At 37.2% G+C, this 25,057-nt stretch overlaps 2 protein-coding genes and 1 pseudogene across 2 annotated transcripts; 1 reads left to right on the top strand and 2 right to left on the bottom strand.

Annotated features, from left to right (window-relative positions):
- Positions 1-2,859: 2,859 nt before the first annotated feature.
- LOC103415780 (heat stress transcription factor C-1-like) lies at positions 2,860-4,224 on the bottom strand. Its single transcript, XM_008354066.4, has 2 exons — positions 3,900-4,224; positions 2,860-3,800 (listed from the first exon to the last, which is right to left on the bottom strand). The coding sequence occupies exons 1-2, from the start codon at positions 4,110-4,112 to the stop codon at positions 2,985-2,987; spliced, it is 1,029 nt and encodes a 342-aa protein (XP_008352288.3). The 5' UTR covers positions 4,113-4,224; the 3' UTR covers positions 2,860-2,984.
- Positions 4,225-15,108: 10,884 nt separating this feature from the next.
- LOC103400586 (kinesin-like protein KIN-13B) lies at positions 15,109-18,976 on the bottom strand (annotated as a pseudogene).
- A 3,214-nt stretch (positions 18,977-22,190) lies between these two features.
- Positions 22,191-25,057, top strand: LOC103400552 (uncharacterized). The gene is made up of 6 exons (XM_008339202.4): positions 22,191-22,399; positions 22,512-22,581; positions 22,683-22,788; positions 23,181-23,279; positions 23,526-23,663; positions 23,767-25,057. Exons 1-6 carry the CDS (start codon positions 22,273-22,275, stop codon positions 24,928-24,930), a joined length of 1,704 nt encoding a protein of 567 aa, XP_008337424.3. The 5' UTR covers positions 22,191-22,272; the 3' UTR covers positions 24,931-25,057.

The following is a 25,057-nucleotide window of genomic DNA, read 5'->3' on the forward strand; positions in this document are numbered from 1 at the left end:
ATGTGGTTCAAATTTGTCTTTGACGAGAATTGAACCTAAGACCTCTCACTTATAATTGAAAATGAATACCACTAGACCGTAATACTAAGTGACATTTATCTTTCACATTAAATGTTACATTTTTTTTTCAATTTGAAAAATAATTAACTAAGTTTAAGTGAAAGTGAAAAAACATATGATAGATGATTAAGTGTATAGTAAGCATACACTATAATTTAGGGTGGTAGCAAAAAAGCATCATCCAGCAGCAATCGAGAGTCGAAGGTCTGATTCCACCTAGTGGCCAATTCAACCAACAGATAAAGCAACCCTAACCCTTAGCGCAAGCACTAAGAAAGTAAACAACCTTTGTGAACGTCACGATCTCAATTACTTGATTAAGTTTATAAAAATTAGAGTAAATTGAAGCAATAGCCCTTAACTTTAACTCAATTAGAGTAAGGATCCATCAACTAAAAATCCATTACCGTTGGTCCCTCGACTCATCAAAACGTGCAACTATGGTCTCTCAACTAAAAATTCATTACAATTGGTCCCTCAACTTTAATACAACTAGAGAAATGGTCCCTCAACCTTAACCAAATTTGAGCAATGGTTCCTCAACTACAACTCAATTGTAGTAATGATCATTCCAACATAACTCATTTTGACAAAATTCTAACAAAGTTGACGAAAATGACCATATCTACACATTTTAATGAGTTGAGGGAGCCCAATTGTAACAATAGTCATTTCAGCATAACTTATTTTGACAAAATTCTAACGAACTTGACGAAAATAATCATAACTACACATTTTGATGAGTTAAGGTACCAATAGTAATGGATGTTTAGTTGAAAGATAATTACTCCAATTTAATTAAAGTTGAAAGATCATTACTAAAATTTACTCTAAAAATTAGGAAAACTAATGAAAACTAATGAAAAGAGATTGAAAACTTTGAGTTTTAATGATAGGGACAAAATAAAGGAAAGTGAATAGTACCATGATTGACTTTTTAGTGTAAAAATATGATTTTTCATTAAAATGAACAGTACTAGGTGTTTTTCGTTAAAATTCTCCTAAAAATTAGGTTTACACTACAATGTGTACTTGGCATGTCCATGTCACGTGCTTAGAGATTGTATGACATGGGCACCAAGGCGTGCAAATGTGGCACAAAAAGGCAGGGCATGTTTGCAGAGAGGTGATGGCCTATAGGCCCTGCCTTATAAATGAAGGGTACCCCTCGTGCCTCATGTAAGTTTACTGTGCCCCTCAGGGGTTGTCGATCGAAAATGTTGGGTGGAGCCGTCTTATGCGTCAATCAGCATTTTGATGGACCATTTACGCTAACAGGATCCTCTCTGGATCTTTTTGAGGAGGATGCTGAGAATTCGTAATATGTTTGTTTATTGTATATTGTGTGGTCAGTTTTTGTTAAGTACTATTTGTGTTTAATTTTAAATAAAAATATTTAAAATAATTTCTAATCACACGATTTATGATGAACAGACACGATTCATAGATTTCCATTTATGTGTGTGTTGTCTCATGAATCAAAACCACCCAACATTTTCTCCGTAAATTGAATATTTTCTTTTTTAATAAATGATATTATTTAGGAGAAGAAATTAAGTTTTATAATAAACTAGTAATAATGTGACTCAAATTTATTTTTAACAAGAACCAACCGTAGAATCTCTCAATTATAAGTAAAAAGTAACACTATTAAATTGTAGTAGTAAGTGCGAGTTTAATACTCTTATGAATGTGAACACTTCCTAATAGCATTGTAGTCTGCCACTGGCGGTAGGGTCTGCCACAGTGTGTATTGGTAGCTGCAATTAGGACAAGCTAATGTGGCAATTCGTAATGGGTCCAGAGTATATTAAAAATGTGTTACTTCTCATAAATCATGTGAAATTAGGTTGAATGTGAATCAAATTACTAAAAGTCATTGAGAATTAGTGCCTCGATGAATAAAATACAATAAAAATAAAAATAATAAAATGGTCATTGACTTGAGGACTTGGTTCCGCTTTTCATCCTCCTTCCTTAAGCACTTTTTATGGACAAAGTATTCATATTCTTCGTGTGTCTATGTAACTTTTTAATATTTATTCATATCTTGCCAACTTTATTACCTAAATAATCATATCAAGTTTTACCACACGTGTAAATAGAGGTGAAACGAACGCATAAATTGAGGAGGATCCTCTTCGAATTCTTTTTTGTGAAGATCTTTAAATCATGATCGTTCATCGTATATCGTACGGTTAGTTTTCGTCAGATACTATTTATATTTATTTTAAATAAAATTATTTAAAATGATTTATAGCTGTACGATTTGAGGATCCTCAAAATCCACACAAAAATGATCCAGAGAGGATACTCATTTCACATAAATGAACGGACTACATCTTTAATGATATATGATTTAAAATTACGGCTCATTATTGCGAACTTAATAATTCAATAAATGTAGTTATGAAGCTATGTCAAGACCAGGTGAAGGAGAACAACTTGGCTCACATTCATTTAGCGAGAGAATCTTTTGAGATGTAGTTTTAGAACGTTTCATTCTTTAAATTAGAAATGGTGACAAAGTGATTCATCAATAATGTTCTTTTTTTAATCTAATTAAAATGATATTTATAATGTAGCATTGCAACCATTGAAGGTCGAATATATAACTGAAGAAAAAATGATTGACGATAATAGCTAAAATCGCTTATAAGTTTTCATTTATCGGCTCATTAGTTTTAATAACGAGAACTAATTTCATGTTACTACAAACTTGTGGAAATCTATTACTTACACATAAACAAGTATTGCTAAATGGTAACACATAATTGTATTTTTTGCGTACGAATTAAGTTTGATAAAGGCACATCAATTAAAATAAAAGAAAATAACACAAATATAGAATCCAAGAAAAATCTTGTTAAATTCGACCGAAAAATGAAACATATAAATTGTTAAAGCACCAAAAACACCTGCATCTAAAAGCCTCCCTCCAATAGCGAAAATGGATAAGGTGGTGGCGGACTCGCTTCCACCTCCGTAAAGTATCCCACTTCCCCGTCAGGGCCGCCACCATTTCCATTCCCATACCCGTACCCGGAACTACTACTATTCCGGATATTCTCCGCCCCATGACCCGACGCTGTCGGATTCATATTATTCGGGTTTTGAATAGCGCGAACTTGATCCACAAACCGCATCTGCCTTAACCAATCCGACGCCGTCTGGACCTCCGGTGACGTGGGATACTGATTAAAACTCTCCATCTCAAAACCTGCTTCGGGAGATGACGAAATTACCCCTACGGTTCCATCATCTTCGTCCTCAGTCCTAACGGAAGTGGTGGCCCCCATCCCCGATGACGACGACGACGTCGATGCTATCATCATAACCCGCCGTTTCTTCTCCCCCAACTGCGCCGTCGTCGCGCGGTCCTTCTCGAGCATCATACGTGGCAGAATCTCCGGGTCCTCCGCCACTTTGTGTAGAAACGCCATCATTTGCTGCGGCCGTCGCTCCGTCGTCTCCAGCCGCCGGTTCATATTCCCGATTTCTTCCTCCAGCGCCTTCTGCTCCTGCTTCAACCGCGAAATCTCCATGATTACATCTTCGTCGTTGAGCTCCTCGTGCTTCGTTGGTAAGAAATTCGAATTCGAATTCGAAAAAAGCGAATTCAAGTTAGAACTCTTGCCCATTTGTTTTCTCCTCGCCACGTTTCTCAGCAAATGCGTCTGTCCTCGTAGAAACCACTCGTTCGCGAACTCCCACTTATCTGGATCGACCTTTCGAAATCCCTGCAAAATCAATCAAAATTACGAACTGGGTTTTTCAATTCCCTACTTAATTAACAAAACCCATTAATTAATTTACTAATTTCATGATTAATTGCTCACATAGGTGTTGAGCTGGCGGACGAAGCTGGAGAAATTGTTGTGCTTGAAGTAAGCGGGTAACAGTCTCTGAGAGAAGACCAGAGGGTCGACGACGATGAAGCTGTTGTTGGCTCCTCCCCATGTGATTAGATTGTCCGTCGTTGGATCGTTAACCATCTGGTAAGTCTTCAAAACGAACGGTGCGATGACGTTGTTGCTCTCCTCCATCATCATCCCATATAACTATTCTCTGCAACTCTCTGTTTTCTGTGTGTCTTCCCAGAGCCTTATCTACCGCTGCCTTTTTTTCGAATAATGGTGAAGGAGCACCGTAAATATATAACAGTCGCGCGCACAGTAGCACGGAGCTAACGTGGCACGCGGCGATAGGTATCTGATATTTCATTGGCGGGAGCGATGTGGGACCTGCCTTTCTTCCGCTTTTTGCACACGTCATTGTGACTCGTGAGATATTTTCCTGGAGAGTGATGTTCCACGCGCGTAAAAGGGGCGTGGAATTGAATGCGGGTTTTTTTTTTATTATTTAGTGACGTGGTCCCCCTAGGTAGTTGACAACTGTAGTTATACCTAGACGACAGGATGGGTATCAGTCGAGATTCAATGAGATTAAGTAGGGCTGGTTGGATATGAGATACCGAACCGAAAATAGCATATCAAATTCCAAACTGAAAATTTTCGCAACGAGAATTCGATGATTGATCCGTTATTGAAATTTCGGGATTCCAGAAATCTTTTCGGTATTTCGGGATTTCCCGAAACTAAACCTACATCAAAATCCAAATCATCCAGATTAAAATTGAAATCATCTTAACCTACATTAAAAACCTAAATTGAAATCAGAAAGTGACAATGAATCGGTGGTCGAGGGAGAGACATAGTGACGAGATAGTCAGACAGACATGTGTCCTTCTTCTGACCCGAGCCCCCAATTCGAAACCCTAAGCCCAAATTTGAAACCCTAACCTTAATTCAAAACCCCACACACATAGAGACTGGAGAGAATCGGTGTTGAGGATGAAGTCGTGAGGTGTGGTGGTGGCCGGAGCGGAGAGAGTTCGTCAAAGTCAGATTATGAAAGGGTAGGTGGTTGTTGAGCTTCGAATTTAAGAATGAGCAACATAGAGATAGAGAGAGTCTCAGACTGAGTGAACTTAAGGCTTGAAGGTCTGAGTCCTTCAAACAAAGCCAAACTCTTGGTGAGGATCGACGATGATATCACCTGAGCTGCTGCTATTCCTTCAACGTGTTTTTCAGTGAGGGATGAGAAGTCGAGAGAGAGATCAGAGAGATAAGAGAGGTCAATCAAGAGAGAGGTGAATCACTTGTGTAATGTGGTCGGATTCGAAGACGACAAATAAGGATGAGGAGAGAGATCGAGAGAAATTGGCGAAGATGAAAGAGTATGGTGAGGTCGAGAGAGAGTGTGTGTGATTGAGTGATGGTTTTATTTGGATTCAACGATTGAGATTAAATCTCAACCAAATCTAACAGCTGTTACAATTTCAATTATATATTTAAAATTAAATCATATATATATATATATTAGGCTTTAGGTTCGGGATTGGGTACCGAAAATTTTCGAGATTTTCGATTTGGGATTTTTTTTGTTCGGTTTCAGGATTTTTTCGGTTCGATTTGGAATTTTCGGTATTTTTTCGACCCCTAGGATTGAGTTTGCATGTTCTCATTTAAAATATCAATATAGGTGCCACTTATTTCTAGGATTTAGTGATATTCCTCTTCAATTGTAAGTGAGAAGTCTTAGGTTCGATTCTCACCAAAGGTAAATTTGAACTACATTATTGCTAGCCCATTGTAAGGCTTAACCCACTCTCTACCTCTTAGTGTAGACAATATTGTTTGTTAAAAAAATATATATCGACATAAGTAAAAATATTGATATATGATCTATTTAACTAAAAGGGAACAAAAGGTGCAGCAAGAGAGAGTATGAAAAAGTGTAGAGATTTTATATGTTTATGTTATTCTCTCTACACAGTGCCTTTATTTATAGTAGAGAATAAAGAGTTGATTAACTTGTTCTCCAAGTAAAAACAATCCTATAGAAAAAGAATAGATTGTAACCAAATCTATCTAGGATTTGCACAATCACACTCCAAGAATATCTATAACACTTCCCAGCGTGTAAATACTCAAGTAGATTCGTCATCGTGTAAATTTAAGGAAGTTGACTCATTGGCACTAAACTTGGAATACGCTAGTCTGAAGGAGAAAGAACTTGCAAATGGAAATAAGGCTCACAAAACCCGGCTTGGGTAAAACCTAATATGGGATAAAAACCCATAGTAAAAGGAGAACTGTGAGTTAATCCAAAGCCAATTTAAACGTCTACGGGATGTACACAAGTGTATGACCACCTTAGAATGGGTGCTTCTTTAAAACCTCGTTAATCAGCAAAAGCCTAGAGGAAAAAATGTTTCTAGTCATAAGGAAATGCGTACATTAAGTTCAAGTGATTATACTTCTGGATACTCATCATGAGTTTCACATAATTCCAAAGCCTAAATGGTACCGTGGAGGCCAAGCCCAAAAATTGGGTTGGTATCAGGTCATGTTGAGCTAGGTGAAGGCTGCAGGAAGCAAGCTCATACGAAGCAGCAAACTAGAGGCCCACTAGAGGAGCGATTCAATGCTTCACATGTAAAATGACCTAAAGCCCTACGGGTTGGTGTCATATAAGTTGAGCAAAAAGCAGTAAGCCGTTGCAGGTGAGCCCATAAACGAAATAAAGGTTCAATTTCTACTGCGGGCGAGAGTGGTCCAGGTCCAAAAGCCCTGGATTAGACCAGAGAAAAGCCCTAGCATCACTGGGTGTGCATAACGGAGAGGGTGACCGACACCGTTACTTCTGGCAACCGTGTCTTTGTCGGGAAACCTCGGGGCGAGTTCATGGTTCGACAATGACCATGATTAACAAAGAAGGGTAAGAATCTCGACTTTCAAAACCAAAACCCTAGAAATTTGAATTGGGCTTATGAAAATTTTAATGAGATTGGAAGGAATCTCAGTTAAAACTTGTCGGGGATGAACTTATGGTCATCAGGGACGATGACCTATGTGGCGTGGCTGCAGGCCAAGCCCTACGGTGGTTTAATAAAGGCGATGCCATCTTGGCATAGAGTTTTTTTTTTGAGGTTGCATGCTTGGATCCATTGACTTCGTGGCTTAGGTTTTCTTGAGGCTCAGTTCTTTCAGTAGATCCAGATTACTCACCTATTGTTGGTGGCTTGCTCGGCAGTGCAGCTTGAAGTCAATGGTTGCGTGTAGGGTTTTCAAAAACCCTAATTTAGTTTTTTTTCAGTTCAAATATATTTAAATGCATATTCACAATATCAATTCACAATAATTCAACAATTATGAATATAATGCATAAACAATTTATGTAGAATCTAAAATTCGTAAAACGTAAAATTGGACTATGCATTATGGTGAAGGTTCATGCAAATATGGCTGAAAAATATCGAGTATAAAATCGTTGTTTTGGAAGAACCTGATTGCATGATGATATTGATGAACTAGTTTGTAATAAAAAACTCCCTGTCAGATTCTTTAGCGTAGTAGAGGAGCATACTAATAACGTGTTGTGGCCTATTTAACTAAAAGGGAATAAGAGGTACGACAAGAGAGAGTATGGAGAAAGTGTAGGGATTTCTTATGTGTATGTTATCTATTGTAGATAGTGTCTGTATTTATAGTAGAGAAGAAGGAGAGGATTAACTTGTCCTCCAAGTAAATACAATCCTATAGGGAAAGAAAAACTAGTAACCAAATCTATTTAGCATTTACACAATCACAATCCAAGAGTATATGTAACATATGCAAATTTATTAAAAGATGGGTGTATATATCAATATCGATGTCAGTTGCCTTCGATGATAATTGTGAAAATTTATAAAGAGATGAGTATATTCAAATTAGTTTAAATTAAAGAAAATTTTCTGTAAAAAAAATTCACAAGTTCAATCTGCAATGGGCTCCGGTAAAACTTATGTAGTGAATCGGTAAATATCATCAATATTAATTGATTTTGTTATATTTGGCCTATATAGTGTGAAGTTTGCATTTCACCTCTCTTCCCATATCGATCTTGATAATTTCGTGTATGTATTTAAACAGTGGTCACATGTTAATTAGAGGAATTAATTATTAGTTTCATGGCGTTAAGGCTAATTACAATAGGCTCAACGGGTAATAGATCTTAGACCATCTCCAAATGAGATGTCAAATATGCCAGATAGGATTAAAAGACATTCAAGTGTTCTTCAATGGATATGTCATATATGATGTGGCATGTGAGTCATTTAATTTAATTTTTTAATGTATGGATCCCATTAACAACCAATACAATACAGACTACAACTAATTTTGATTATTTTTAATAGTTAATGTAACTCTAGGCCCAATAAAATAATGAAATAAATATTTGACACATCAATTGGAAAAGAAGAAGATTTAGCCCTTGTATTCAATTTGTCACATCAACCATCAAATAAAATTTTGACATACTATATTTGACATATCCTTTGGAGATGCTCTTAGCCGTCTTAGGCTATAATTTTTTTTATTAGTTAATTAATGGCCAACAATTCGTCGTCCACATCTTTTCTTTTAAAAAAGGCTTAAATGTCAAAATAGCATTGTTGTTATAGCCATATGACAAATTTAGTCCTCATGTTTTTTATATGGCTAATTTAGTCCTCGTGTTTGTTTATGTTAGCCAATTAAGAACATTTCATTCAATCTCCTTTTAAAAATTCATAAGAAAAATCATATGAGAAATAACTACCCTTTATCTTTATAGAAAAATACAAATCAATGAGAAATAACACATATAAGAAATAAAACTTCCAATCTGAAAAAATGAATAAGGTTGTGACATAGAAAAGAGAGGGGTAATATTAGGGAGGAGGTCAGAGAGTTGGAAGGAGAATTTTTTTTTTAATTTTTAATTTTATTTCATTTTAAATATTTTAAATCAAATAAATTATAATTTAACAAATAAGTTTTATAGTAATTTACAAATTATTTACAGAAATAAGATGAAAATGTTATTAATTTGATAACAGAGATAAACACAATAATCAAATTGACCCAATTGAAAACACATGAACTAAATTGACCTAATGAGTAAAACACAAAGACCATTATAACATTAAGCCTTTGAAAAAACTATGAACTCAGCGAGCTCTGGATGGTATTGCAGTTCATAAACAATTGAGAAGGTAAAGGCAGCATGTGGCTTATTTCTTAGACCTAATTCAAAAGGAGGTGGTGGTTCTTATTCGTGTATATATACGAGACTATTGAAAATCTCACCTCGGAAATTTGACAAAATAAATAATTATTTATGTATAATTATTCTATTTCTAATTACACCAATATCTTTTAAGATTACACACAACAATTTTTTGGCTACACGTTGTTAATATGGAGACATCGGTTCATCTCTATGAAACTTTGACACACTATGACATATCTCAAAATAATAACATAAACTTATGTGCTTTAACCCTGACACATTAATTCATTCTTAGTTTAAAATATCATTATCGCGGCGTCTTTGAATGTAAATAAGTTTGTCTCCTTACTATTCTTACAAGTAAAGAGTGAAATATGTTGTACATAAACAGGAATTCTCGAATTTGTAATGCACAATTCAACTAATGTCAAACGATGGGTGAGCATAGAATTCGATCTATTTCTCTCCTAATCTTAGTGGGCAGATTGAGTTAGTAAAAAGAAAACCCACACGTGAAGTACATCATCAAGGTTGAATGGAAAGATATAAATATTGTATTAGCTAGCTTTGATAGGAACAAGTGACCCAATGAAAAATGATGCTTAGCCAAAAAGAGAGTATTATGTGGTGCTTAATTTTTGTCTATAACTTAGTTTTGACAACGATCCATGACCATAGATGATGGGAAAGTCATAGTAAAATTAATAACCCTTACACTCCTACAAAGATTGTTAAAAAGGAGAGAGTATCATGTGGTGCTTAATTTTTGTCCATAACTTAGTTTCCAAGATGATCCATGACCACATTCTGAGAAAGTCAGAGTGAAATTAAGAACTCTTACACTCATACAAAGATTGTTACAAAACAAAATAAAAATTTAAGCACTCGTTCAGTCTAGATCATAGAATATGACGGTATTTGAGATTTTTCACATCCAATCCAAACTCACCAATTCATATCAAATAAATTTAACAGGTCCACGTATATTACTAATCAGTTGTATCATCACGCGAAATAATTTAGGGAGTTTTAACGAAACATCCTCGGTACTGTTCATTTTTAACAAAAAACCATATTTTTACCTTTCTCTGTTACTATTCACTACACCTTTATTTGTCATTTTTCATTAAAACTAAAGTATTTTTGAACTTTTCGTTAGTTTCCTAATAATTTATCGTGCAAGCACTATTTCATATGCAGTTTCTCGCTTACGCTTTTACAAGTTATAAGTGTACGTCGACTTCTTATGAATGTTGATAAGAACTTTTTACCCTCGAGCTAATACTAAAAGACATGTTTACTTATCAAGAATGAATTTGCTGTAGTATTACTACTGACAAGAAATATAGAGGCAGATGAGTCCTACATTAAAATTAGGTATGATATACTTGTTTGACCATGAGATCATAAAGTATAATTGAACGACCAAACATTATTACCGTTCATAACTTTTCCCCGTTTCAAGTAAACATGATGATAAGGCAGTGAATATGAATAGAAAAACCCATCAAATCAAACAACAGATCATCGTGGGATGCCCAGGAAGTGGGACTGTGCGTGCATGAAGCTCCAATCAAACAAGCACGCGCTTATTTGGGGAGAGTGTGGTGCTCCAACATCTCTCAAATTTTTATTGCAAAAATCAGGAAACGTAAGAGGCTATTAGCCAATAGGAGGATGGAAAATGTGAAGCGAAAAGCCAAACGCAAAAGTAGTGGGCTTATTAGATTCGGTCGCTAGGAATCCGATCTGCTTTTGCCTTTAGCTTTTGGGCAGCTAATTAGAATTTGCTGCTGCCTCGTGCGTTGGCGCATAAAGGGTGGTGCGCACGTGTCTAGTTCCTACTCGGCCACGTCTAGGGTTCCAAGGTCCAAGCTCTTGAAAGTAGGAAAATATTCCGTGATCGTGACCGTTCATCGTACATCGTACGGTCAATTTTCGTTATATACTATTTCTATTTAATTTTATATTTTATATTTTATATTTTAAAATTATTTCTGACCGCATAATATACAATGAATGATCACTACCGGATCCTTTTCCTTAAAAATATGTTATGGTATTTTTGGAGTGGTGTTAGTGTTAGGGCCATGGGGAGCACATCCTATTGCGTGTCTCCATCCTATTGACACCTTGTCGGTTCATTTTATGAAATGAAATTGTGTTTTTTTTCATAAATTAATATTGGGTTAATTTGGACTAACAGTCAATTAATAGAAGTTAATCTACATGCCTGCTCACAAGTATTTGGAATAGATAGTATTAGATTAGACCCTTCAATTGATCTGATTCTTAATTGTCTAAGCATTAGATAACTGATTAACATATCATTAATCAAGAATAATAAACTAACACATGTATTAAAGAAGATTAAATTAGATTATTGGTTTTTATGGTCATAAGATATTCAGAAGATAACTTATGAGATAAAAAAAAAAAAGAGTTTGAACCTTGTAATCAAACCAGTTAGCAAATTTAATCCAAAAGTGAAAGTTCTGTCAAATTTCCATTAGATACAGAGATAGAAATGTCTATTTCCACTACTTCTCTCTAACCATTGTCTTACCATTAGTTTGGGAAGTGGTGCTGAAGCTTCTAAGGAAGCTCGATCTGAATGCAGCTTGTCCATTAGGTTCTTTGTCCCGTGCAAAGCTGGACTTACGACCTGGTTATGTGTCCCATGAGTTATTTTTTATCTCAAACGAAGATGACATTGGTTGAAGAGAGAGTGTCGAAGATGGTGGAGGTACAATTAGAGAGAGAGTTGAAGGTAAAAACAACAGGAAGAGGATTCTCTTCGGATCCACTTTGTGGGATCCTAGGAATTCTCACATTATAACCGTTAATCGTACATCGTTGTGTCAGTTTTTGTCAGATATTATTTGTGTTTAATTTTAAATAAAAAATTTAAATAATTTATAACAATACAATACATGATGAATGACTAATATGTGATGATCCTTAAGATTCTCACAATGGATGGCATCCAATTCCAAAACAACATAAAGTGTATGTACATGTGTTAAATTGTGGTTGATCCATAAGGAGCCACGTATTTGTTTTATTAAAAGTACAAGAAACTTATTTGTTTTATTAAAAGTACAAGAAACTTATTTGTTTAGTACAATAATTTAAGGTTAATGGGAAACAATTTCCTCTAATTTTTTGGGAATTGAATTTTTATTTATTTATTTTTAATAAATGATATAGAGGAAGGGGGTGGGCTAATTTTTTGGGAATTGAATTTTTAGTACAAGAAACTTATTTGTTTTATTGAAAGTACAAGAAAATTATTTGTTTTATTAAAAGTACAAGAAACTTATTTGTTTAGTACAATAATTTAAAGTTAATGGGAAACAATTTCCTCTAATTTTTTGGGAATTGAATTTTTTAAATTTATTTTTAATAAATGATATAGAGGAAGGGGGTGAGTTAATCTTCACAATGGACTAACAATAATATGGTTTAATTTTTTCATTGACGAGAATCAAACCTAAAATTTCTCACTAACAAGTGTGAAAAAAAATATCACTAGATTATAATACTAAGCAACTTCAAGAATAGATTTTAAAATAAAACATTGTCAAGCATGTCAGGTGGTCAGTCAATCAAAATATTTGATGCCTTATATTAAATAATGATTGTGAATTAATGTAATGCACTATAGCTTTCCTATCCATCATTGTTGGGCCTATAATGTTTGTTAAATAAGTGCATTATTGCACTTACAAAAATATAAAATTCATTATATATCATGATGATGGTGACTCCTGTACTGTTGAGCATATGATAAAAATAAATAATGGGATTGCTAACGAGGGTTGACTCAGCTGATAAGGTTTATGTCTAGTGTGTCGCTTCACTAAAGTTTGAGTTTCGCTGCCAACAATTTTCTTTCGTGCCTCGGTTTGTAAAATCTTAAGTAAATTCATACAGGCGATAGTTGGTAATAGATGCCACGTGTAGTCCTTCTAACTCAAGGTTGTAGGTATGTCCTGACACTGATGGTGAAAGTAACCGATCTTCCTCCAAACTTTTGTTCACAAGAAAAAATAATAATAATGGAAATAAAAATTATTGAAAAAAAAAAAACTCAAGTAAAAAATTACGAGGAGGATGATTATGATATACTAAGTTTTTATTTTTTATTTAGTTTTAATTTCCTGTTAAGCAAAGATAGATGCAGAAATGCTTGAGATGGGTGCTAATCATAGTTTTTAATATTATTTGTGTTTGATTTGTTTGAATAAAGATATCATTATTTAAGAGTGTGGCATCAAGAACCCTAGACCCCACGGCAGATGTTATGACATATTCAAAGTAATTCGTGTGTTTACTTAAGCCGGTTTTTGTAGCCAATCAATTTATAGAGATTAGTATTCAATCAGTTGCGCAAATTGTACCAGACTGAGCTAATCACGACTTATTGAAAACTTATACAAGGAGTGGTTGGACAGTCGCCCACTTTCGCAACGATGATTTTCAAGTGGCACTAGACGACATTTGCATTAAATATTGAAAAGTATTCACACACAAGTGAACGATTGTTTCAAATAAATAAAACGCAATATTTTTTCTTTTTCATTTCATCCGATCCGAAGGTCGAAAATTAAAAAGGTGTGTGAGAAGTAAAATGAGGTGTGTGAATATCACATCTCTAAATAAAACGTAATATTTTTTATTTTTCATTTCATCCGACGGGTAATATTTTTTACAAATTTTGAAGAAAACGAGACTGCGGATATGAATTTATTGTAGGGTTGAGTAATGCATATTTTTGAGGTAATGAAGTTTGATAAACAACTCCAAAACAACCTAGGGAATTCTTAAGTAAACAAAAAACAAAAACAAAAACAAAAAAAAAAAAACCAGAAAACCCCTAGAAAGCCCACCAATAATTTCATTTTCTTGTTTGTCTTCCGAGTCTGAAAGCGATCCCCCTTGAAACAAACAGTTTTATGGATGTGATTGATTTATGAATGAAGACGACCACCACCATAGAAATAATTTTATTAAACTATTTTCATATTATTTGACAACCGACTCACAAGTGATGGATTGCTTTGGTACTGAACGCTCTTTTTCCAATCACTTAATCCCTTAATCCCAAGTGATGGATTGCTTTGGTACAGGACGTTCTTGTTCCAGTCGCTTCATCCCGGGTTTAAATTTTTCTACCTCTCTCTAGTAGTAAAGGAAAGGAAGTGTCACGAAAGTCTGAAAGAGAAGGAAAGGGAGGGAAAAGGGGACACAAAAAGGATCAAAGATTTTGAGCAAAAAATAGATGATAGTGACTTCAGGTGAGACAAGATTTTATCACAAAGATTGCAATCTCTAGTCAAGCAAATGTAATGACCATGCCGTCCTTTCAGTCTTATAAGCCGACTTAGAAGAAGATGCGAGAGGTAACCGGAAAATATTTTAATTTGGAATCTCTTTCGAACGGCTCTAATTTCGCTAACCCTACTCTGCTACATGAAACATCGACCGACATACCATCTATAATGTTCTACTACAAAACATAGGGATGGTAAAATTGGAAATGAGGCTGAGTCTCCATAAAAATTTCCCATCCCCATCTACGCGCATACCCTCCGATAGGGATGGTGAATAGGTAACCATGTATACTTTCATCATCACTGTCGCCACCACAACTTACACTAGTCACCACCCAAACTAAAACAAAGCTAACACGCACTGTGCACCGGTTGGGAAACAGATTCCCCACAGGAGGAGGAGGTTGCGTTCCCTCTACTCTCCGAATATCCAGTCGAAATGAAGTTAAAAGTAAAATATATAGAGCAAATAAGAACAAGGGTTTTCATAATTTACTTTGATAAATTGCACTCCCATAGATCTTTATAAAACATGCATATAATTGCATGTATGTCTCTCATTCCTCAATGATCACAATTTGAAACGATATGAAGAACTGTTAAGACGAAAAAAGGCAAGAACTAACCATTTACCTGAAACAAGCTGTTTTTGGTATGTGGTTTTCATATATTTATAGAAATTTTAGCAACTCAAACAAAAGCTTTATCAATAATCACACACTGCTCGAAGTATTATGAAGAGCCAACAACGCTAGACATGCAGAACAAATAAATCAAGAAACAAGGGCCGAAAGCAAATTGGATCAGTTACTTGAAGAAGAAGATACGAAAATGATGTGATCATTCAGATGCCACAGGAATTGAGCCAACTGAGTCTGCAGTTGAAGAATTCCTGAAGCCTTCTGAGAAAGTATGGCATTCAATTTGCATATATAATCGTCAATCGGGTTGCCTGGTTGATCAGCTTGAACTATCAGATTCATCTCCTGCATCAGTAAACACAGTTAAGCCATGTCCAAACATATACAGCTTAAAATAGAACTGAGGTCAAAGTAGATTATAAAGCTATACTGACCTCCCAAACAATGTCTATCATATGCTGTACTTGTCTTCGTTGAGCAGTTCCGAGGTCTTCCTCCTCCTAAAAACAAGCAAATGAGAGTATGATAACTGAATGGCTGATATGAAATATAGAACTGAAAATCTAGAATACCTTTACCTGTAAGACGACATTAAGATCATCCTCCAAATGAAAGTTCATAGCCTTAAAATCAGGCATATCTTTCCATTTCATCTGACTACCAATTTTTCTCTTTTCTTCGAGGTCTGACTGATGCTAGGTTTCAACGTTTTTAGTACTCCCTCTTGATGGTTTTGCTTGTTCATAGGTCTGCTCAGGGTAGTCGAAAGCATCTTTGCCTATGCCATTTCTACTTCCTATTGGAGCCTAGTAATAATTTGATACAGATGTTGCAAAATTCCTTCTGCGCGAGCTAGGCAATATTTGGAGAGGGTTCTCTCTCAATCTGTTTGGACCAACCAGAGCTGCTCTGTTCGTTAGGGACATAAGTCATGTCATCTTCAAAGGTTGTGTCATTTGGCAAAGACGAAAGACAAGGGCATTGTGGTTGAGTCTCGAAGGTTTGACAACGAAGAAAATTGATACCTTTTGAAGCCGCTCCCTTTTGATAAACTCTTCACCCTGGAAGCATAAAGTTCATGATAAATGCAAAAGCAATAATAAAATCCACTTCCCCGCTTTTTTTTTCCGTACTCAACTATACACCTGTCAGCATATCTTAGCGTGTTGAGAGTCTGCTCACATGATCCCGAGCTTGGTGAAATGCATGATATCATAACGGTGCATGAATCACTGACAAATGAATCTCTAAGAACTTCTGTCAACTTACTCCCTCTGAAAGGAATGTGGCCTTGGTCACTGTCAAGAGCTCTGATGCATTCTTTCAAAGCAAGTAAGCTTTTATTAATTTCAGCACCTTCCATTCTGCAAGAAGAAAGTCAATATGAATCCGAAAGGAATAAGGTTATGCTAATTGCTCATAATTCCACACAACAAAATCCCTACCTTGTCTGTTTATAACTATCTGTAGTATCTGCACTGTGTTCACTTCCAGCAAGGTCAATGAAAGATAGCTTGCCTACAAGCCAGGCGGGGCATTGTTTCAGTTCCATAAGCTGATCTCTTTACACAAAGCTGAAGTACAGCATGTGATCGGGAAGATTCCTCATTCGCACCAGTTGTATCGGTACTTCTGGTGGAATTTCCTTTCTCATTAAACTCCCTGACCATCTCGACATTTGAAACCCTGTACTCTTGCAGACACACTTGCTGCTTACCATCCTCCCTAATGCAAAGCTTTCTGCAGAAGTGGACTACTTTCAGGATAATGAGCCAGAAAATCTTTTCTTTCCTAAAGGCTGAAATAACTTACTTTCGGTCATTAGGAGATCAAAAAGTATCCCTCCATATATCTTGAAGAAACTCACGAATAACTTAAAACCTTGGTTTCGGTATGTATCAAGCATTAATCTTAGAATATCTTGGGATGCTTTAAGGGGCAGTTGCATAGTATAAGTCTTCCCGCTACCTGAACAGCCAATTTAGAACAAATGACAAACGGAACATAAATTCTTAATTTCTTACATATAATGAAGAAGCTAAGTCGTTATTAAGGCTATAATACTTGCCAGTTTGCCCGTATGCAAAGCAAGTCACTTTTGTTCGTTGGAAAATCAATGGAACTATTGGCTCCACCTTTTCAAAGTATACCTAAAACAACAAAATGAAAGATATTGTAACATCAATTGATTGAAAGTGGCAAAGCGAAACCAGCTTCGGATAAACTAACACCTCATCATTTGAAACATCTTCGTTCAGCACAGCATAAAAAAAAATTGTGTCTCTCAAGTCTCAACATATTCGGTTAAGTCCACCTGCAGAGAAAAGAGAAAACTTTCTGATAAATCACAAAGTAACCACATGTCATATAATGGTCTGCTAGTGCGGCAAAGCTAAAACAGTCATTTTATATAATCTAGAAATTCAGAAACTCTACATCACTTTCCAGTTCCTCTTCCTAAAGACAAGTTCAGTTACCATTATCCTTCTCGCACCTCACATGCCTTCACTTCGAAGTGAAGGCATGTGGGAGGTGGCAAGCGCATTGACATGCGACTCTTGACAATTGCTCACCTGAAGTTTGGTTTCATGAACTGTGAGAGCATTAGAATGTGGTTCAATTGTGATAATGTCTACCTCTTTCTTCGCGAATTCCTTTTTATTTAGCGGACTCTTGCGTACCTGCAGAATCATTTTTCGAAAAACCAAGTTCTACCAAATGAGACATACCACAACTTTGCTCTTAGCTACACTTAGTATTGCCCCCTTCTTTTTCTGCAGAGAAACTCTTTGAGGAGATTATTATTCTCAGGCAAACCTCGCGATCTGCTCGTAGGCTGCTTCATGGAAATAAACAGAATATTATTTGTTGTACAGTTATTATTTATCAGTAAAGCTCAAGCGCTAAACGGTTAAAAAGTTTATACAGCGCTACACACTAGTGTATATTCTATATGGAGCACTAACCTGTTAAAAAATTAGTACGGCGTTACACCATAGTTTGTGCTAACTCCACAATTTAATCTCATGATCCGAACTATTCCTTTTTTCTACTGAAACACTTGTTCGTGAGATTAAATTGTGGAGTTGCCCAAATTATTTGTTAGCGCGGTGTTAACTTGTATTCTAAATATTTGATAATTATTGAAGGAAAGCAGAGAAATGTAAGGGCTACCGAAAACAAAGCAAATTTTTCTGATCAGCAAAAAAAACAAATGAAACGGAAAAATGTATTAAGTAATTTGACAAACCTCAGGTAATAACTCAGTATCAAAGGAGTGGATATCAAGCAATCCAGGGCTGAGCTCACTAGGCGAAACTCGATCGTCGCCGTTCCTTCTCATGCTCGACGATCGCGATGCAATCGGCGGCGGAGTCCTAGACTCCGGCGGCGATTGGTCACTGCCGTTTCTATGACTCTGCCTGCTCATTCTCGTCGCGTACAGCTTGAAGTCCTGCAAAATATTCAAAACACTGAGCTTCGCATTATCAGGGACCCGGCATGCAATTTCGAGTTGACGAGGGGCGAGTTTGAAAATATAATCAAATTAATAGAGGACTTGTGAATGACTAGAGGACTGCAGCCACTTGGACGGCGCGTCCGTGAAGTGGTCGAGTACTGACGGTGAAGGTGGTGCATTGACGAACCAGATCTGGACGTCTGTCTCCCCACCGCATTCATCTTCGTCGACTCTAGGTCTGTAACTGTATCGACTCGAATGTACGGGCAGCTATCGAGAAGGCGCAGGGGGAAGGAGGAAAAGAATGATGAGTGGCGGGGACACGTGGTCGGTTGCCTCGGGCGGGGTTTGGTTGTCTTCACGTCATTGATGCATGGTCCGATCCACTACATCGCGGGTCTATGCTTTATAGCCTCGTATGACGGTCAGGATTAGCTTGATTCAATCCTTGGCTTGGCAGTAAAATAAAAACCGGGATTGCTTACTTGCATTTTGGATGAAATTTATTATGTTATGGTGTATTTTATGCACTGTTGTAAAAATTTCTGCCTAGCACCGCTGTCCAGATTAATGCCTAGTCATTTGAAAATTAAGAAATGGCGCCTAGACCTGCTAAGGCGTCTGCCAAGATCGTCTAAGCACCCGCTTAGGTTACGACTCACTTAGACAGAAAATAGATAACTTTCATTTTGCATTTTATTTTTTTCAATAAATTGTAAGGGACTTGTTGAATACTTAAATGAATACATATTATAAACACCCCACCAGAATGATGTGATTTACCTTTTTTTTTCTTTTTTTTTTACAGATGTATAATGTAATTTATTTTTCTTATCTCTCGGAGACATCTGTATAAACCACATTAGAGGGTAATAATACCAAAAAAAAAAATGGCAAAGCCCAAAGTAAATGGGCGGGAATATTGTGTGGAAGACGAAGGCCCATAAGTCCAAAATAGCACCAACCAGGTGATCAAAAGTACGCCCAGTACTCCAAAATTATTCGGCAACCTGCCGCTATTACCACCAACCAGGTGATGAAATGTACAACCCGTAACCAGGTGATGAAATGTACAACCCGTACTCTAAAATCATTTGGCAACTAGTCATTCATGCCACCAACCAGGTGATGACATGTACAACCCGTACTCTCATTCATACCACCAACAGGTGATCAAAAATACGTGACCATTACTCATGTCATTCATACATAAACATTCATGAGCATTACTCATGACAATCATACATAAACATTCATGACCATCATTCATGTCAACATTCATGAGCATCACTCATGTTAACATTCATGAGCATCACTCATGACAACATCCATGAGCATCACTCATGACAACATCCATGAGCATCACTCATGTCAATAAACATAAATATTCATGAGCATCGCTCATGTCAATCAGCTTCAAAAGCTTAGCTCTAGCTTCAAAGCTTCACTTGCAAAGCTTCACCTACAAAGCTTTAGTGCAAAGTATACAAATACCGCATCCGAACAACCGCTACTTCGGCCCATACATGGATTTAATTTGAAGTCTCCAGCCAACATACTCTATTGACCGAAGACTTGGGGGACTACATTATGTACCATATATTGGGCCTCAACTGGGCCTCATAAAAAATACTTGGGGGACTTAGCCAATATTCATGTACTGAGGAACGATCCCTTATTTTATAAAAGGGACTCCCTCACCTTCGTTAGAGAGCATCGCCGCTAGCTGAGCAACCGCCTCGCCGCGAGCATCACTCCTAACCCATCATTTATGTATTGAGGAGCGAGCCCTTATTCTATAAAAGGGACTCTTTCACTTTCATTAGAAAGCACCTATTATTCATGTACTGAGGAGCAAGCCCTTATTTTATAAAAGGGACTCCCTCACCTTCATTAGAGAGCAACGCCACCAGTTGAGCAACCGCATTGCCACGAGCATCACTCCTAACCCAGTATTCATGTACTGAGGAGCGAGCCCTTATTTTATAAAAGGGACTCTCTCACATTCGTTAGAGAGCATCACCGCGAGCTGAGCAATCGCATCGCCGCGAGCATCACTCCTAACCCATCATTTATGTATTGAGGAGCGATCCCTTATTATATAAAAGGGACTCCCTCACCATTATTAGAGAGCATCAACTCTAGCCCATCATTCATGTATTGAAGAGTGAGCCCTTATTCTATAAAAGGGATTTCATCACCTTCAACGCCACAAGCCGAGCCAACCAAGGCAACATAAGCCACGAGCCTCATAGCCTCGCAGCATGTGCTACTTCTAGTTGAGTATCATTTCAGATTGAGCACCACCTCATATCGAACATCAGTTCAAGACAACATCTAGTTACTTTGGCCCACACATGGACTGAATTTCAAGTTTCCAGCCAAAAAACTCTCTTGACTGAAGACTTGGAGGACTACTGTTTATATCATATTTAGGGCCTCCGTATTTAGATCTCGTACAAATACTCAGAGGACTTAAATGTAATTATGTAATAAAGGAATGGGCAAATATGTAATAAGTGAGGAGCCCTTATTCTATAAATGGACTCATCACCCTCACAATTAGGGGAGGCCAATTCCTAAGGCTCCTCACCCCCTCTCAAAGCTCTCACTCTCATAGCTCTCTCTCCCTCAGATAAATACAATAATCAGTGTAGACATAGCAAAAACCTTGGGGTGAACCACGATACATTTTGTGTTATTTACATTTCTTGCAGATTCATGGTCGGATTTACGTTGTTCCAAGACCTCCGGTTTTGTGCATCAACAGAATCATTAACGTGAAAATTAAACTACAAATAGTCAATGTTATTCCTTCAGTCAAATTCTAATTTTCTATCCAAAATCAGTCCAATCCTAATCACCCAAACATAACTTATATGTTATAATACACCATGATCATAAATTGGTCTTTTATTTGAAATTTGGGGACATATAAAAGTGGACTCCTACATAAATGTTGTGCCATTATACTTAATACTGGTTTGGTACTGATGTGCTTTTATAAAAAAATGGGTATAAAAAAAGTTAAGCTCAAAAATGTATTTGGTAAACGCTAAAAAACAGCTTATTTTCATAGTTTTGGATGAAAAAAAAACTGAAAAAACGTGAAGCAGCAAAAATGAGCTTATTTTCACAGTATAGCAAAAACAATTATTTTTCAAAAGACAACAATAACAAACCAACCCTAATTCTATACAAGTTGCATTTCTCTTCAACGTGGAGCCACTTTCAAGTTTTAAAGTAAGGCAAAAATCTCACTATTCACTATCACTTAACCGTGTCAAATGTTTGTAGACTTATAATATCGTATTTTTTTCATATTTATGTGTAGCTTTTTAAGAAAGCTTGCTTAAATTATACTTACTTTGCAACCTGTTGATCTAATTTAATCCTTTCCATTCCTCCTGCAAGTTCAAATTTCAAACACCAAATTCCAAAGCACATGCCGGTGGTGGAATATTGTGTATAAATTAACTTTCTGTGAAAAATGCTAGGATCAAGTTGAGATGGCCGAGTCATAGCCGTCCATATTTACACTTTCAAAAACTGAAATCTGAACGGTCCGGATCAAATATCGCCTCCCCAAAATTTCCCCTGCCCGCGCTTTTCCCCCCAAACCCCTCCATTTTCCACCGTACCCAAAATTCGCAGAGAAGCCAAAGCAACCGCAGCAATGGCTCAAGCCGCGCGGCTTAACCTCCGACTGCAGAAGGAGCTCAAGCTCCTCCTCACTGATCCTCCGCCGGGCGCCTCTTTCCCTCTCCTCGCTTCCTCCTCCTCCCTCACCACCATCGACGCCCGTAAAGCTTCCGAGTTCCTCCCCTTTTCGGATTTTTCTAACGCCGCGTTTGGTTTCCGAGGAAAAAAAAGGGATTCAATAACGAAAATGTTTTTTGTTTTTTGTTTTTGCAGAGATCAAAGGTCCAGAAGGAACCGTGTACGCCGAAGGGTTCTTCAACATTAAGATTCAGATACCCGAGAGGTCGGTTCAAAATTGCCAATTTTTAATTTTTTTTTTTGTTACAAAATTTGGGAATTTTATGAAATTTTTTTTGGGGTCTGACAAAATTTTATGATTTTCAGGTACCCGTTTCAGCCTCCGAGTGTGACATTTGCGACGCCAATTTACCACCCGAATATCGACACCGGAGGCCGGATTTGCCTCGACATTCTCAATCTTCCTCCGAAGGTGAGTGAATACTTGAGTAACCCCAATGAAAATGTTCATGTATGCTGCTCATTGGGAAATTTTTAGCCGTCAATTTTTAGGTTGTGAAGTGAAATTTTCTGTTTTGTTCATCCATCAATTTATATGAAGCTTAGGGGTTAGTTACGATACTCAATTAGCATAGTCCCGACAACTATTAATGTTAGGAGGAACACTTCAATGATTGAACTATAGAAACATACCGCTCGTTTATCAACTCTTAATGTCGGTGGAACAACAGTCAGTTGCAATCACAGTTGGATGCAAAAGGGTTTTTTTTTTTTCTTTAACACAATGATTTAAGTGTTTTTAACTATGAAATGGAGATTTGAGAAGCTTATTTGCGAAACCATAATTAATATCGTTTTAAGCAGGGGGCATGGCAACCATCATTGAACATTTCAACTGTGCTTACAAGCATTGGGTTGTTATTGAGTGAACCCAATCCAGATGATGGCCTCATGCGTGAAGCGGTGAGTATCTAAAGTGATGATTATGTTATATGCTGTCATGTGTATGTATTTGGACTGTCAAATGCATCCGTAATGTGTTGATATCATTTAAAACAAACCAAAACATGTTATCGATACATTTCCAACAAGTCCTGCTATTATAATTTCTGGATGAACATATATGGTTGGGATCCCTGGGAGTTGGGACATTGGGGGGTACCAACATTATTGTTCAACTCATTTCTTCTTGTTTTTTTGCATGCGCAGAGTAGGGAATTCAAATACAACAGGCAAGCTTTCGACCAGAAAGCTCGATCTATGACTCAGAAATATGCCCAGTCTTCCGCTTCTGGGAGTGTTTGTGACTCTCAATCTCAACCTCAAAGCAGTGCAAATCCACTCACAGTATTATCAATTTATCTTAAGACTTATTTGGTTGAAAAGTTTACTGTTCGGATAGGATCCATTAGAACCGTAACCTTTTTCTGGTTTGTTTTTCCCTCCTCAGGTGCTGCTGGAGGTTAAAGCTTCAATCCATGAGTCAAAACATGAAGCAGAGGAGTCTGCTGTGAGTACTCATAAGAAGGTAATTGGGGGTAGCAGGAAGCTGTCACTGGAGTCTTCAGGCCAAACCCAGAAAAGGGATGTTTGCGGGAAAGGAAATGAAGTGCCAAAAGTGCAACTCTTTGCCTCTGATTTCGGAAACAAGATGGAAGTCAAAGGAACAGAAAAGTTGCTGGAAGATAAGTGCAGTCAGAGTCAGGAGAAGATATGTGGGAGCAGAAGAAAATTATCGCTAGAAGCCCTCAGCCAACCCGAGAAGAAAAGTGATGGTATGGAGAATGTGGTGCCAAATCACCGTTCATCACTTAAACTACAAAACCTTCCTGTGCCATCTTCAGGATCGGTCGTGCTGCAATCTGGAAACAGTTACAAGCAAGGACTTCATCAGAGTCAAGATGGTAAATTGATAGATGACAACACAGGAGTGAGATCAAAGAGGCTGCGTCAATTCGAAAACAAGCAGTCATTGGCTTCTTTAAACACATCCCAAATATTTGATGAAAACAACGATAAAAAGTTCATTACCCCTCAACTGCCGCCCTCAGTGTCCCATTCTGATGCGTTATCGGAGCCTTTGTCAGCGGCACCAGCTCTTGACAGCATCAACTCACAACCACATAAAGATTTGATTGATGGAATGGGAAATGGCTCCGTTGGTATAAGTTGCAAGAAGCTTTGCTTAGCTGGCAAGAAGCTTTCGTTGGGATCTAGAGGCTCATCAGAGGCACATGGAAAGGCTAACAAGGAGAATGTGGCGCCAAAGTTGACTGAGAATCATACAGAATGTGAGATGGCTCATTTGCAAGAGAACAACAATAATAACACGCTTCCGCAGGCCCGGAGTATCTCTTCATATCCATCCAAGGCCTTTCCTAAGCAACAACAGAATCTGAAGCGGGATGAGAAGCAACAGTCTGATGAAGATTACAATTGTGGGATTGCTGCAGGGATTAATAAGCAAAAGGAAGGGAAAAAATTGGCAATGTGTGAGGCTGAGGCAGTGATTGTGTTGGATAGTGAAAGTAGTGATGAGGAAAGGAGTAGACCTGCGATGACCCTATCAGTGCTAGCAAGAAAGCGAATGGGAAAGTGGAGAGTAAGAACTTGACAGTCTTTGGACTCCAAATCAATCAAGCCGTATGTTTGTCCTTACCAAATTTTGTGCTCTTACTTGCTACTCAGAATGCTAATTGTTCCAATTCACCTGAAAACAGCTGGACATTTTACCCACAAAA

This window comes from Malus domestica, chromosome 15, assembly GCF_042453785.1.
Source record: "Malus domestica chromosome 15, GDT2T_hap1".
NCBI classification, from domain to species: Eukaryota; Viridiplantae; Streptophyta; class Magnoliopsida; order Rosales; family Rosaceae; genus Malus; species Malus domestica.